The sequence below is a fragment of the Eimeria necatrix genome, genomic scaffold, assembly GCF_000499385.1.
Source record: "Eimeria necatrix Houghton genomic scaffold, Enh_scaff593, whole genome shotgun sequence".
NCBI lineage: Eukaryota > Apicomplexa > Conoidasida > Eucoccidiorida > Eimeriidae > Eimeria > Eimeria necatrix.
Window position 1 is genome coordinate 2,501 of NW_013651699.1, and position 14,456 is coordinate 16,956.

The following is a 14,456-nucleotide window of genomic DNA, read 5'->3' on the forward strand; positions in this document are numbered from 1 at the left end:
GCCTCCACAGCTAAGGGGCTCCCCGGGGGCCCCCGGGGGGCCCCCGAGGGGCCCCCGGGGGCCCCCGGGGCCCCTGGGGGCCCCCCTTCCTGGGGGCCCCTGGGGGCCTCTGGGGGCCCCCAGGGGCCCTTAGGGGCTGCATAGTAGCTTCCAAAGAGGCCCCTAAAGGGCTTCTAAACCGGCCCTGGGGGCCCCCAGTAAATCGCACAGTGTCTCTAATGGAGGGGCCCCTAGGGGGCCCCTGTAGGGGCCCCTAGGGGGGCCCCCCATTCGCTCCAGGGGCTTACAGCTGGCCCCCAAGGGCCCCCAAGGGGCCCCCAAGAGGCCCCCCGGGGGCCCCCAGGGGCCCCGAGGGGGCCCCCAGGGGCCCCGAGGGGGCCCCCAGGGGCCCCCCGGGGCCCCCAGGGGCCTCCAGGGGCCCCCCAGGGGCCCCCAAGGGTCTTTGTTCTTCTCCGTTTGCAGGGGCCCCCCAGTGCCTCTTTGTCTTCTCTGAGGGGCCCCCCAGGGGCCCCCAATTGCCTCTTATCCGGGGGGCCCCCGGGGGCCCCCCCTAAGGGGGCCCCTTCCCTTGTTTGGGGGCCCCAAAAAGGCTCAGGGGCCCCCGTTGCCTCTTCTTTTAGGAGGGCCCCCTGGGGGCCCCTGGGTTTGTCTTTTGTGGCTTATGCAGTGTCGTGGCGAGGGTTTAGGGTTTAGGGTTTAGGGTTTGGGAGGCAGCTTTTATGGCTCGGCGCTGCAGGGTTTTTATTTGTCTGTTTGTTGCTGCAGCGGCTGCAGCTGCTGCTGCGGCCGCTGCTGCTGCGGCTGTTGCTGCTGCGGCTGTTGCTGCTGCAGCAGCTGCTGCTGCAGCAGCAGCAGCTGCTGCTGCAGCAGCAGCAGCTGCTGCTGCTGCTGTTTTATTGGGGGCAGCCCCGTGTCTTTGTCTCTTTCTGTTCCTTTTGTCTCGAAATGAATTTTTTGCTCAAGTGGATCTTTATTGTTAAATGCAACAAAAGAAAACAAATAAATTAAAAATAAATAAATAAATATATTTTAAAAAGCAAATGCAGCAAATAATAATAATTAAATAATTGAAATTAGAAGCAAATGGTCAACTAGTGAGCCGAAGTTCCACTTCTGGGCTCCTGCTGCTGCTGCTGCAGCAGCAGCACGGGGAGCTGCTGCAGCAGCAGCAAAGAGACACAAGCGAAAGAAGAAAAGGGCCTTGCCGGCCTGCTGCAGCAGCAGCAGCAGCAGCAGCAGGTGGTGCTGCTGCTAATGCGGAGACGGGCAACTCGCGCTGCTGCTGCAGCTGCGCCTGCTGTGGAAACAAGCAGCTCGCGCTGCTGCTGCTGCTGCTGCTGCTGCTGCTGCTGCTGCTGCTGCTGTGGCTGTTACTGCGGCGATGCTGCAGCTGCTGCAGTACCTGCTGCTGCTGAGCTTTAAAAAGGCTAGCGATGATGGCGGCGTTTTGCCTCTGCTGCAGCAGCAGCAGTTGCTGTTGCTGCTTAAAGCAGCTGCTGCAGCAAAGCAGCTGCTGCAGCAGGTGTTGCTGCTGCTGCTGCTGCTGTATTAAATTGTCTTTTTGTCGGCTTCTTGTGGCTGCAGCGCCGACTTGCTGCTGCTGCTGCTGCTGCTGGTGGCAGCTTTGTACAGAGCCAGTGCGAGCAGCAGCAGCAGCAGCAGCAGCAGCGCCGCAGCAGCGAGCAGCAGCAAGTTGTGGCAGCAAACCCTAACCCGCATGCGCTCAGCAGCAATAATAGAATCCGAGAAATAATAAAGAGCATTTAAAGTTGCTGTTACTTCGTTGCGTTCCAAATGCGTCAGAGAGGCATCTTCCGTCACCGCCTGCAGCAGCAGCAGCAGCAGCAGCAGCAGCAGCAAGCAGTTAGTTACGCAGAGGCTGCAGCAGCAGCAGCAGCAGCAGCAAGTAATTACGCAAACGCTGCAGCAGCAGCAGCAGCGAGTAGCTACACAAAGGCTGCAGCGACGCAGGACGCAGCGGCAGCTGTTGCTGCTTGCTTCATGCAAGTGGATCAAGCAAGCAGCAGCAGCAGCAGCAGCAGCAGCAACAGCAGCAACAGCAGCACGGCAAGCAGCATCACTAACACAACCACCACTACTAGAAGCAGCAGCGGGAGCAGCAACAGCAGCACAATCAGCAGCAGCAGCAAAAGCAGTTGCAGCATCAGCAAAAGCAGCAGCAGCACTATCAGCAGCAGCAGCACCATCATTACCATCACCAGCAGCAAATCATCATCTTCAGCAGCACAATCAGCAGCAGCAGCAGCAGCACAATCATCAGCAGCAGCAGCAGCACAATCAGCAGCAGCAGCAGCAAACCTTTGCAGCAAGTTTGAGTGCAGTGAGTTTGATGGTGCCGTGCAGAAGACACTTCTCAGCAGCAGCAGCAGCACTATCAGCAGCAGCAGCAGCACTATCAGCAGCAGCAGCAGCGGCAGCAGCAAACCTTTGCAGCAAGTCTGAGAGCAGTGAGTTTGATGGTGCCGTGGAGAAGACACTTCTCCTCAGCAGCAGCAGCAGCACAATCAGCAGCACCAGCAGCACTATCAGCAGCAGCAGCACCAGCAGCACTATCAGCAGCAGCAGCAGCAGCAGCACAATCAGCAGCAGCAGCAGCAGCAGCAGCAAACCTTTGCAGCAAGTCTGAGAGCAGTGAGTTTGATGGTGCCGTGGAGAAAACACTTCTCAGCAGCAGCAGCAGCACTATCAGCAGCAGCAGCAGCACTATCAGCAGCAGCAGCAGCACTGTAAGCAGCAGCAGCAGCAGCAGCAGCAGCAGCAGCAGCAGCAGCAGCAGCAGCAAACCTTTGCAGCAAGTCTGAGAGCAGTGAGTTTGATGGTGCCGTGGAGAAGACACTTCTCAGCAGCAGCAGCAGCAGCAGCACTATCAGCAGCAGCACTATCAGCTGCAGCAGCAGCAGCAGCAGCAGCAGCAGCAGCAGCAGCAGCAGCAGCAGCAGCAAACCTTTGCAGCAAGTCTGAGTGCAGTGAGTTTGATGGTGCCGTGGAGAAGACACTTCTCAGCAGCAGCAGCAGCACTATCAGCAGCAGCACAATCAGCAGCAGCACTATCAGCAGCAGCAGCAGCACTGTAAGCAGCAGCAGCAGCAGCAGCAGCAGCAGCAGCAGCAGCAAACCTTTGCAGCAAGTCTGAGTGCAGTGAGTTTGATGGTGCCGTGGAGAAGACACTTTTCGCAGGAGACGCAGCGCAGCAAAGACTCAATGCCTTCCGCGCTTTCCAAAAACGCCAAATCGCTGCAGCAGCAGCAGCAGCAGCAGCAGCAGCAGCAAATAACAAATAAATAATAAATAAATAAATAAATAAATAAATAAATAAATAAATAAATAAATAAAAATGAATAAACAAAGAATAAATAAGTAATGGTCATTTGTCGCAGGACGGGAGGGGGTGCTGCACGCTGGCTGCCGAGGGTGGGCAAGCAGCAGCAGCAGCCGCAGCAGCAGAATGAGCAGCAGCAGCAGCAGCAGCAGCAGCAGAGTGAACAGCAGCTACAGCAGCAGAGGAAGCAGCAAGTTCTTGCAGCAAGGCCAACACAAGCAGCAGCAACGAACGGAGCAGCAAGAACACAAGCAGCAGCAGAAAACACAGCAGCAGCAAAAATAGCAGCAGCAACCATAGCAGCAGCAAAACCAGCAGCAGCAGCAAAACCAGCAGCAGCAGCAGCAGCAACGGACCTGTCTCGTTTGAACAGCGGCTGCTGGTATTTGCTGCTGCATGCAGAAAGCTGCGAAGCTGTTGCATTTAATACCTGCAGCAGCTCTGCGCGGGCTGGCAGGTCATCCGAGCTGTTGCCTGCAGCAGCAGCAGCAGCAGCAGCAGCAGCAGCAGCAGCAATGTTGTGTACAGAAGGGACCGAAGTAAATGTTGCGAGCTTTCGAAGCAGCAGAAGCTGCTGCTGCCCGTGAGGGATCAGCAGCAGAGGCTGCATCACCGCCACCGCAGCAAACGTCAGCAGCAGCAGCAGCAGCAGCAGCAGCAGCAGCAAGGGCGCTGCGTGAACCGCGCAGCATTCAAACTAGTCCGCGAGCAGCAGCAGCAAAAGCACGGCCGCAGCGAAAAGCAGCAGCACCGCCCAACAACAGCAGCAAAAACAGCAGCAGCAGCAGCAGCAGCAGCAGCAGCAGCAGCAGCAGCAGCAGACCGGTCTCGCAGCTGCACTCCTGCAGCACATCGGTCAAGGAACAAACTCCCTTCAAGATCAAAGCAAAAGTGAAATACAAATTTTTAATTCTTTCGGGATGGAGGGAAAAGCGGGAAAGGTAGAAAGAGACGGAGGGCGCGGGGGTGGGCGGCGGCGGCAGCTCGAAGTCCTGCTGCTGCTGCTGCTGCTGCTGCTGCTGCTGCTGCTGCTGCTGCTGGTAGTGCTGCGACATTTTGCTGTAGAAGTACTCCCCAGCCAGCACGGATATGTTCGACTGCATCCCCGAAAGCACCATGGACAGCTTTGCTGCGTTCCCGCAGGTCTTCACGTCTTCCTGCTGCTGCTGCTGCTGCTGCTGCTGCTGCTGCTGCTGCTGCTGCTGCTGCTGCTGCTGCTGCTGCAGCTCCTGCTGCTGCAAACGGTACAGCTGCTGCTGCAGCGCCCCCCAAATCGGACCCCCTTGGTACTCTGTGTAGCCTGGGGGATTCCGCATGAGGTCTACGTACACCAGAGGCTCTGGTGCTGCTGCTGCATCTTTGCTTTTGCTGCTGCTGCTGCTGCTGCTGCTGCTGCTGCTGCTGTTGCCGCTGAAGGGCGCGTCTGGCGTCAGGGAGGACTCCTTCCACCGGTAGAACGAAGCTGCAGCAATAGATAAAACATGCAGCAGCAGCAAATGCAGCAGCAGCAGCAACTGCAGCAGCAGCAGCAACTGCAGCAGCATTTGCTGCAGCAGTGTTTGCCAGTCCCCACAATAGCCTTAAGAGCAGCAGCAGCAGCAGCAGCAACAACGAAGCCGCCTCGGCAACGCGCAGCCGCAACCCAGCCAACAGAAGCAGCAGCAGCAACAGCAGCAGCAGCACCGTTGCTCCCATCAGCAGCAGCAGCAGCAGCACCGTTTCCCCCATCAGCAGCAGCAGCAGCAGCACCGTTGCCCCCATCAGCAGCAGCAGCAGCAGCACCGTTGCCCCCATCAGCAGCAGCAGCAGCAGCACCGTCTCCCCCATCAGCAGCAGCAGCAGCAGCAGCATCGGCACCCGCACCCCCAGCAGCACTTCCCCTCCAGCAGCAGCAAAAGCCCCCGCAATCTCCGCAGCAGCAGCAGCAGCAGCAGCACCCCCAGCAGCAGCAGCAGCACCCCCAGCAGCAGCAGCAGCACCCCCAGAAGCGGCAGCAGCACCCCCAGCAACAGCAGCAGCACCCCTAGCAGCAGCACCCCCAGCAGCAGCAGCAGCACCTCCAGCAGCAGCAGCAGCACCCCCAGCAGCAGCAGCAGCAGCAGCAGCAGCAGCAGCAGCAGCAGACCTGCGTGTCTCCTGTCCACGAAGTCTTCCTGGGGTTTATTTCTCCAAGAAAGAGGAACTTGGTCATCAGTGCACATGCAAAGGCCGCACTTTTCTGGGGCGACGCATTTGCCTTCATCTGCTGCAGCAGCAAACATTGCTGCTGCTGCTGCTGCTGCTGCTGCTGGCGGGGAGGCGGGTCCCGCCCCCAGCCACAGCCTGCTGCTGGCCGCGTCTGCTGCTGCTGCGCTGCTGCTGCTGCTGCTGCTGCTGCTGGCGTCGGGGCTGTGCGGGTAGACGCTGTGGGGCGTCAGCTGCGTCTGCTGCTGCTGCGTCTGCTGCTGCAGCAGCAGCTGCTGCTGCTGCTGCTGCTGCTGCAGCTGGCGGTCCGTCAGCAGCAGCAAGTCCCGCCGACAAGTCTTCTGCTGAATATTTAATTTAAATATTCTAAAAAATGTCCGCCGCTTTAGCTGCTGCAGCAGCGGGTGCAGCAGCCGCGCGTCTTCCAGCAGCAAACTCATGTCTGGGGTGTGCAGACACCTGAACGCCAACACAACACATTGCTGCTGCTGCTGCTGCTGCTGCTGCTGCTGCTGTTGCTGCTGCGCTCGTGGGGGTTCCTACAGTTGCAGCTGCTGCTGCTGAGGCAGAAATAACAGCTACTGCGGCTGCTCGGACAACAGCAACAGCAACTGCTGCTGCTGCTGCTGCTGCTGCTGCTGTTATTGCTGCTGCTGCTGCTGCTGCTGCTGCTGCTGCTGCTGCTTACTCGGGGAAGTGCTCGTCAGGCAGCAGCAGACGCCTCAGCTGCAGCGCTTCAGGCAGGTAAGAGAAGAGGTCGACTAGCTGCTGCGGGGGAGCAGCAAAAGCCCCGACGATCTGCTGCTGCACAGCAGCAGCAGCAGCAGCAGCTGCTGCTGCTGCATGGCCGTAAACAGTGGTTGTTGCTGCTGTTGCTGCTGAACCCGCGAGCGACCCCAACACAGAAAGCGAACCGGCGTCCAGAAGCAGCACGCTGCAGCAGCAGCAAACTGCTGCTGCTGCTGTCAGCAAAGCTAGCTGCTTGCAGCGAATCTCCATCGCTCCAGCAGCAGCAGCAGCAGCAGCAGCAGCAGCAGCAGAGCGGATTAAATGTCCCTGGCCCCCTGCAAGAGGCAAAATGCCGCTGCGGGGCTGTTTGTTCTGCTGCTGGAGCTGCTGCTTGGCTCTGAGCTCGTGCTGCTGCTGCCAAGCGCCAGCTGCTGCTGCTGCTGCTGCAGCGGTTTCTGCTGCAGACACTGCTGCTGGCCTTGCTGCTGCTGCTGCTGCTGAGGCCGACGCGGAAAGCCAAAGAACTTGCGCACCACCGTTTCGGGCGCTCACCTTACAGCTGCTGCTGCTGCTGCTGCCACGGCTGCTGCTGCTGCTGCTGCTGCTGCTGCTGGTGTCTTGGCATCTGCAGCAGACACTCGGGCCGAGATTACCTCAAGAGGAAGCGGGGGATTTCTGGGAGTTCGCTGGGGACGGCTGGAAGCAGCAAGCCACGCTTTGAGTCGGTGCAGCAGCAGCAGCAGCAGCAGCAGCAGCAGCGGAAGCAGCAGCGGCGGTGACTGGGCAGCAATCGACACACAGAGTCAATTATACAAAAGAATACAAAACAAACAATTTAATTTGGTCTTTGGGCTGCGCCGAGAGGCTCCGGGGCCGAAGCAAATGCGCAGCAGCAGCAGCAGCAGCGGCAGCAGCAGCGGAAGCGACAGCAGCAGCAGCAGCAGCAGCAGCAGGAAGCCCGAAATAAATCCAACCTCCCGAATTTTGTATGCATTTTTTTATATTTGGAAGTTTCTCAAGCTGCTCTTGTCGGTGCTGCAGCTCGATTAGCTGCTGGTGCTGCTGTCGTTGTTGCTGCTGCTGCTGCGGCTGCTACATTTGCTGCTGCTTGTCTTGCTGCTGTGTTGCTGCTGCTGCAGTCTTGTTTATCCAGAAAGTGTCGCTGCAGTGAGAACTGCAGCAGATTTGGATTTGCTGCAGCAAGGGTTTAGGCTTTGGTGCTGTCGCCAGCCAGGCGCTTGTCGGCTGCAGCAGCAGCTGCTGCAGTACTTGCTGCTGCTGCTGCTGTTGCTGCTGCTTGTGCTGTTGCTGCTGTTACTGCTGCTGTTTCCGTTCTTGCTGCCGCTGCTCAGGGCCAGTAACTACCTAGGCTGCACCCCCTGCGGCTGCTGCTTTTTCCGCAGCAGCAGCTGCAGCAGCAGCAGCAGCAGCAGCAGCTACGGCAGCAGCTGCTGCTGATCATGTTACTCATACTGCTGCAGCGGCCACTAGAGCTGCTGCTGCGAGGACAGAAGCTGCTTCTGCTGCTGCTGCAGCTCGTCCCGCAGCCGCGGCACAGCGGCTGCACTGCTAGCAGCAGCAGCAGCTGCAGCAGCAGCAGCAGCAGCAGCAGCGGCTGACAGCAGCAGAGCGTGTGGCTGCTGCTGCTGCTTCCTAAACCCTTGGGCCAGAGTTTGCTGCTGTACATACACCGCAGGCGCAAGACCTGCCTATACACCTAAAGCAGGAAAGTTCGGGTGTATGTACACCTCAGCGTTTCAGCTGCTGCTGCAGCAGCAGCAGCAGCAAAGGACAACAAAAAAGAGTAGTTGCAGCAGCTGCTGCTGCAGCAGCCCCTTTTTCACAGCGTTTGCTGCTGCTGCTTCAGCAGGACACACAGTGGGGTAAACAGCCCCTGCTGCAGCAGCAGCTGCCGCTGCTGCTGTTTGCGTTCCTTCTGCTGCTGCTGCTGCTGCAATGTTAATGCTGCTGCTGCTGCTGCTGCTGCTGCAGCAGCTAGCTAGAAGTCAAACAAATCAACAGCAAAGGAAGTGTCATTCGAGCCAGTTTCCCATTCTTCGTTTGCTGCTGTTGCTGCTGCTGCGCGGCCGCGCTGCTGCTGCTTGCGTTTCTTCTGCTGCTGCTGCTGCTGCACTGGCGGTGCAGCAGCAGCAGCAGCAGCAGCGGGCGACTCGCCCTGCGACTCGAGAGAGGAAGGGCTCCATAGGTCCGCCATGTCCACTTGCTGCTGCTGCTGCTGCTGCTGCTGCTGCTGCTGCTGCTGCTGCTGCTGTTCTTCGTCTTCGGATTCGTCATGCTGCTGCGCCTCAGTTTGTTCGCGTTGCTGCAGCAGCAGCAGCTGCTGCTGCTGGTCAACTATCGGCTCTGCTACCCCATCGTTGTCTTGCTGCTGCTGCTGCTGCTCCCCTTGCAGCAGCAGCTGCTGCTGTTGTTCACGCTGCTGCTGCAAGTGCTGCTGCTGTTCTTCTTGCTGCTGCTGTTCTTCTTGCTGCTGCTGTTCTTCTTGCTGCTGCTGTTCTTGCTGCTGCTCTTGCTGCTCTGTTCGGCCTTCCTTCAGGTTCCTTGGCTCAAGTTCAGGTTGCTCTTCCTGCTGCTGTTCGTGCTGCTGTTGCTGCTGCTGCTGCTGCTGTTGCAGCGGCTGCTGCTGCTGCTGCTGCTGCGGTTTTCGAACTCCCATTTGCAAGGCGCTGCTGCTGCTCCCTGCCGTGCTTGCTGCAGCTGCTGCTGCTCCTAGTAATCCGCTGGTGCTGCCTCGCCTAGCTGCGGCAGCAGCACCAGTTGCTGCTGCTGAGGGCAGCAGCAGCTGCGCAGCAGCAGCAGCAGCAGCGTCTGCCGACGGTGGCTGCGCTGCTGCTGCTGCTGCTGTTGAGCTGGCCCCCCTGCTGCCTCTCGCATTCCTGCTGCTGCTGCTGCTTGTGTTTGCAGCAGCAGTGGGTGCTGCAGCTGCTTCACTGCTGCTGCTGCTGCTGCTTCTGTTTCGAAGAGCAGCAGCAGCTAGCAGCAGCTTCTGCTCTTCGCTGCCGTTCCAGCTGCTGCTGCATTCCTTGAGGTCCTCATTCAGGTGTCTCTGCAGCAGCAGCAAGTTTTGCTGCGAGAGGAAGCGGCGCTGCAGCAGCGGCGCAGCAGCAGCAAACCAGCTGCTGCTGCTGCTGCTGCTGCCCAGCAGCTGCCGGGCCCGCCTTTGAGTCTTCCGTGCTGCTGCTGCTGCTTCCCGAAGCGCCTGAATCAGCTGCTGCTGCTGCTGCTGCGTCAGCAGCACGCCAAGTCGCTGAGTTGCTGCTGCCATGAACAGCGACATATCTTGCTGCACTTGCTGCGCTGTTGTCTGTGCTGCAGCAGCAGCAGCAGCAGCAGGAGCTCCAGTTGTTGCTGCTGCCGCTGCTGCTTCCTCCAACGGCTCCAGCAGCCGCAGCGCATGCAGCTGCCGCAGCGCCTGCAGCAGCAGCTGCAGCAGCAGCGGAAACGCCTCCCGCTTGAGCTGCAGCAAGAAAGCAAGAGCTTGCTGCTGCAGCTGCTGCTGCGGGTGCAGCAGCAGCAGCAGCAGCGCAGCACCTAAGCCGCAGCTCCACAGCGAGACGCTGCAGCTGTGTCGAATGAGAAGGCAGCAGTACTCCCCCAGCTCTGTTGCGAGTTGCTGCTGCAGCACACCCTGCCGCTGCTGCTGCTGCTGCTGCTGCTGTTGCTGCTGCTGCTGCTGCTGCTGCTGCTGAGAGAGACAGAGAGACAAAAAGCTGGCTACCCCTTCATCCCCAACAGCAGCAAACAAGAGGCTCGAGATTCCGTCTTTGCTTTGATCCAGTGCAAGCGTGCCTTTTGCTGCTGCTGCAGCAGCAGCAGCAGCTACGTCTGCTGCTGCTGCCCCTCCTCGCTGCTGCTGCTGCTGCTGCTGCTGCTGCTGCTGCGGGGCTGTGATGGTCACAAAGGCCTCAACTAGTGCGCGCTGCTCTGCTGCAGAATAGACATACGGAGATGCATGCGGCAGCAGCAGCAGCAGCTCGTGGGGCAGTGCAGCAGCAGCAGCAGCAGTTGCTGCTGCTGCAGCAAACGGCAGCAAGGACGCCTCAGCGCGTGCTGCAGCCACAGCAGCAGCAAAAAGGAGAGCAGCAGCAAATCAAAACCAAGAAAAGAAACGGAGACAAAAAGAAATAAAATAAATAAAAGAAATAAAATAAATAAAATAAATAAAATAAATCAAAACAAAAAAGATTTACCTAGCAGCAGCAAACAGCGAAGAGACACCAGCAGCAGCAGCAAATTCGTGTCCGTCTCTAACACGGCGATGCACAGCATAGAGACGCGCCGCCGCAGCAGCTCTGCTTCCCCCTGCAGCAGCAGCAGCAGCAGCAGCAGCAGCAGCAGCAGCAGCAGCAGCAGCACATAAATGAATGTGTTCGGGGGAAAACGCAGCGCTACCGGCTCAGCAGCAGCAGCAATAGCAGCAGCGCCAAAGCAAGCAGTTAAGGCGACAAGGAGCAGCAGCAGCTTTAGAAGCAGCAGCAGCAGCAGCAGCAGCAGCAGCTTTAGAAGCAGCAGCAGCAGCAGCAGCAGCAGCAGCAGCAGCGACAGTCGCACGAGCGCATCAGCAATGGTGGAAAATTGCGACTTCAGCCGCTCCAGAAGTTGCTGCTGCTGCTGCTCCCGTGCTGCTTCTGCTTCTGCTGCTGCTGCTGCTGCAGTGCTGCGCTTCTGTCGTTTGTTGCTGGCTGCTTCTGCTGCTGCTGCTGCTGCTGCTGCGTCGGTCTGTCCTTGGGGTGCTGCGTTTTCCATCTCGTCGTGCTGCTGCTGCTGCTGCTGCTCCTGCTGCTCGTGCTGCTCCTGCTGCTGCTGCTGCTTCAAGTCCCGCAGCTGCTGCAGCGTGTCTAAGGCTTGCTGCTGCAGCAGCAGCAGCCCCCCTGTCTGCTGCTCGTACAGTGCAAGAAGGCTTTCGACTGCAGCAATCACGGCACCGCAAGCTGCAGCAGCAGCAGCAGCAGCAGCAGCAGCAGCAGCAGCAGCAGCAGCAGCAGCAGCGTGCTTAGTGGCCGACAGTGAAAATCGCCAGGATACGCAGCAAACGGAAGCACAGCAGCAGCAGCAGCAGCAGCAGCAACAGCAAAATAGTGGATGTGGGGCTTACAGGGAATGGAGGGAAGTTGCTGCTGCTGTTGCTGCTGCTGGTCGGCGTGCTGCGCTGCAGCAGCAGCAGCAGCAACCATGACTCTCATGTGAAGGATGGACATTGCTGCTTCAGCTGCATGCGCCAGCGTTGCTGCTGTGCTGCTGCTGCTGCTGCTGCTGCTGCTGCAGAACCTCGCGAAAGCCACAAGTCTCCCTGCTGCTGCAGTGACAGCGGCGTTAGCTGCTGATGCTTTTGCTGCTGCTGCTGCTGTTGTTAGCTGCGGATTGACCTGCAGCTGCTCCACTGCTGCTGCTGCTGCTGCTGCGCCATCGGGAAGCACCAGCACCTCAGCCTTGAGAGCTGCTGCTGCTTCTGCGAAAGCAGCAGCAAGTGCTGCTCCCAAGTTTGCTGCTTCTGCTGCTGCAGCAGCAGGCAGCAGCAGCAGGAAGTTGCCTAGACAGCCCAGCGCTGCTTCTTCAGCAGCAAGACACAAAAGACCTGAAGTTGCTGCTTTCTGCAGCAGCAGCAGCAGCTCTGCAGTTGCTGCTGGGCTGCTGCTGCTGCTGCACACGAGGAGGGCGCAGCTGCAAGCCCCCGCTCCGCCTTCGTGCTGCTGCTGCTGCTGCTTGTGCCGCTGCTGCTGCTGCTGCTGCAGCTGCTGCAGCAGCAAAGAAGAAGCAGGCAAAGCTGCCATGGCCAGATGAGCCCCGAAGCAAGGCGGAGGCACTGTGGCCCAGAAGACCATCGTAAACAGCAGCACTTGCTGCTGCTGCTGCTGCTGCTGCTGCTGCTGCTGCTGGCACTTGTCCATCTGCAGCACAAAGGCAGCAACATTTGGCCCTCGGACACAACAGAAAGCAGCAGCAGCAGCTACAGCAGCAGCAGCAGCTACAGCAGCAGCAGCAGCTCACTTGAAGGCATTCGTAAAGTTGAGGCAAAGCCTCAAAGACTCGCTGGGAGTAATCTGCTGCCAGCCGCCGCAGGTGCTGCTGCTGCTGCTGCTCGTGCTGCTGCTGCTGCTGCTGCTGCAGCAACAAACTCCACGAGGCCGCTGCAACGCGGTCGCAGAGAAATGGCTTGTGCGTGGTGCAGCAGAGCTGCAGCTGCGCAGCGCAGCAGCAGCTGCTGCTGCTGCTGCTGCTGCTCTGTTGCTGCTGGTGGTGGGGCCCTGCGCCCTCGCTGCTGCTGCTGCTGCTGCTGCTGATGCTGCTGCTGCAGCCCCACAGCCCGCTATTCCAGTTTAGCTTCTTCATAGCAGCGCAGCAAAAAGAAAGAAGCAGCGTTTGCTGCTGCTCGCTGAGCACGTCGTCACTTAGCTGCTGCTGCTGCTGCAGCAGCAGCTGCAGCAGCAAATCAACTCTACGAACTGCAGGCAGCAAATCCCAAAACCCAATCACCACATTTGCTGCAAGAGAGTACATCAGGCAGGATTCACTGCCGTCGTTGCTGCTGCTGCTGCTGCTGTTGCTGGTGCTGCTGCTGCTGCTGCTGCTAAAGAGGTCTGTCTTGGGCAGGTAAGCGACGCAGAAATCTAACAGCGCATGCACGTCAGCCAAGCTGCTGCTGCTGCTGCTGCTGCTGCTGCTGCTGTCCCTGCAGCACAGCGCTCACAGCAGCAAACAAGAGCAGCTGCGCGCTGCGAGCAGCAGCAATAAGAGAACTAGCAGCAGCAGCAGCAAGACTTGAAGCAGCAGCAGCAGCAAGACTTGGAGCAGCAGCAGCAGCACTTACGGAGAGCAGCAGCGCGCAGCAACGGGAGCCGGCAGCAGCAGCAAAGCGATAACTGCTGCTGCTGCATGCACAACTTTTGCTTCTGCTGCCAGCCAGAAGACATCCAACAGCTGCCGCACTGCTGCATCCTGCAGCAGCGGCAGCACAGGTTGCTGCTCGTGCTGCTGCTGCTGCTGCTGCTGTGCTGCAGCAGCAGTCGCAGCAGCAAACGGCAGCAAGCAGCGCAGCGCTGCTGCAGCAACCGCAGCGTCTGCTGCTGCGGTCTGCAGCAGCACGAGCGGCAGCGCCTCTTCAATGAAGCTGCTGCAGTCTGCTGCTGCTTCTGCAGTCACTTCTTCCTGCTGCTGCTGCGGATTTGCTGCTGCTGCTGCTGCTGCTGCAGTGCTGGTCAGATGCGTCTGCTGCGCAAAGTCGCAAACTGCATGCGTCGCCAAATGGAAAAGCCCCAAAGCAGCAAAGATCTCGTCGCGCTGCTGCTGCTGCAGCTCATGCTGCTGCTGCTGCTGCTGCCGCAGCAGCGGCAGCAGCAGCGCGAAGGTCTCCTTCCGCAGCACCAAAGAAGGGGCAGCAAAGGGCAAGCCAGCAGCCTGGGAGCAGCAGCAGCAGCAGCAGCAGCAGCAGCGACGAGCTTTAAGCGCAAACAGCAGCAGCAGATAACACTGGAGTTATGGCAGCAGCTTCTGCAGATTAGCTGCTGCTGCTGCAGTTGCTGCAGCAGCAACGGACTCCTGTGCAGCAGCAGCACAAGCGCCACTACAAGACAGCAGCAGCAGCAGCAGGACATGCAGCAGCAGCAGCAGCAGCAGCAGCAGCAGCAAAACTCACCAAGGCTTTGAGTGCTTCTGCCCTAACGCTGGGGCATACGTCATCTGCTCGCTGCTGCAGCAGACGCAGCAGCTGCTGCAGCAGCTGCTGCAGTGCTGCTTCCTCTGCTGCCAGCTGCTGCAGCCGCTGCTGCAGTGCACCGCCCACGAGAGCTGTTTGCTGCTCTTCCACATGCTGCTGCTGCTGCTGCTGCTGCTGCTTGCGCTGTCGCCGCTGCTGCAGTTGCTGCTGCAGCAGCTGCTGCTGCTGCTGCACGCGGAATCGGCGGGCATCGCGGGATACATCTGCTGCTGCTGCTGCTGCTCCACTCAGCATGCCAACAGCTGCAGCAGCAGCAACAGCAGCAGCAGAAGCAAACAGCAGCAAATGGGCAGCAGCTGCAGCGCACTGCTGGACACTGGCGGCAGCAGCAAAGTGAAGCAGCACGAACGGCCAAGAAGCAGCAGCAGCAGCAGCAGCAGCAGCAGCAGCAGCAGCAGCAGCTTACCTGCAATTGTAGCAGCAAGCCTCAGTCGTCTTGCAGGCGACTGCGCCAGCAGCTGCAGCAGC

The 14,456-nt window shown here is 59.3% G+C and overlaps 4 protein-coding genes across 4 annotated transcripts; 2 read left to right on the forward strand and 2 right to left on the reverse strand.

Annotated features, from left to right (window-relative positions):
- Nucleotides 1-1,794: 1,794 nt before the first annotated feature.
- On the forward strand, nucleotides 1,795-3,154 carry ENH_00064720 (hypothetical protein; the record flags this gene model as incomplete). Its single annotated transcript, XM_013577291.1, has 2 exons — nucleotides 1,795-2,457; nucleotides 2,690-3,154. 2 exons carry the CDS (start codon nucleotides 1,795-1,797, stop codon nucleotides 3,152-3,154), a joined length of 1,128 nt encoding a protein of 375 aa, XP_013432745.1.
- Nucleotides 3,155-3,381: 227 nt separating this feature from the next.
- On the forward strand, nucleotides 3,382-3,927 carry ENH_00064730 (hypothetical protein; the record flags this gene model as incomplete). The annotated part of the gene is made up of 1 exon (XM_013577292.1): nucleotides 3,382-3,927. One exon carries the CDS (start codon nucleotides 3,382-3,384, stop codon nucleotides 3,925-3,927), a length of 546 nt encoding a protein of 181 aa, XP_013432746.1.
- Nucleotides 3,928-4,032: 105 nt separating this feature from the next.
- ENH_00064740 (endoplasmic reticulum oxidoreductin, putative) lies at nucleotides 4,033-7,247 on the reverse strand (the record flags this gene model as incomplete). Its single annotated transcript, XM_013577293.1, has 4 exons — nucleotides 4,033-4,802; nucleotides 5,466-5,983; nucleotides 6,213-6,878; nucleotides 7,228-7,247. 4 exons carry the CDS (start codon nucleotides 7,245-7,247, stop codon nucleotides 4,033-4,035), a joined length of 1,974 nt encoding a protein of 657 aa, XP_013432747.1.
- Nucleotides 7,248-11,190: 3,943 nt separating this feature from the next.
- ENH_00064750 (hypothetical protein) lies at nucleotides 11,191-12,045 on the reverse strand (the record flags this gene model as incomplete). Its single annotated transcript, XM_013577294.1, has 1 exon — nucleotides 11,191-12,045. The coding sequence occupies one exon, from the start codon at nucleotides 12,043-12,045 to the stop codon at nucleotides 11,191-11,193; it is 855 nt and encodes a 284-aa protein (XP_013432748.1).
- Nucleotides 12,046-14,456: the final 2,411 nt, after the last annotated feature.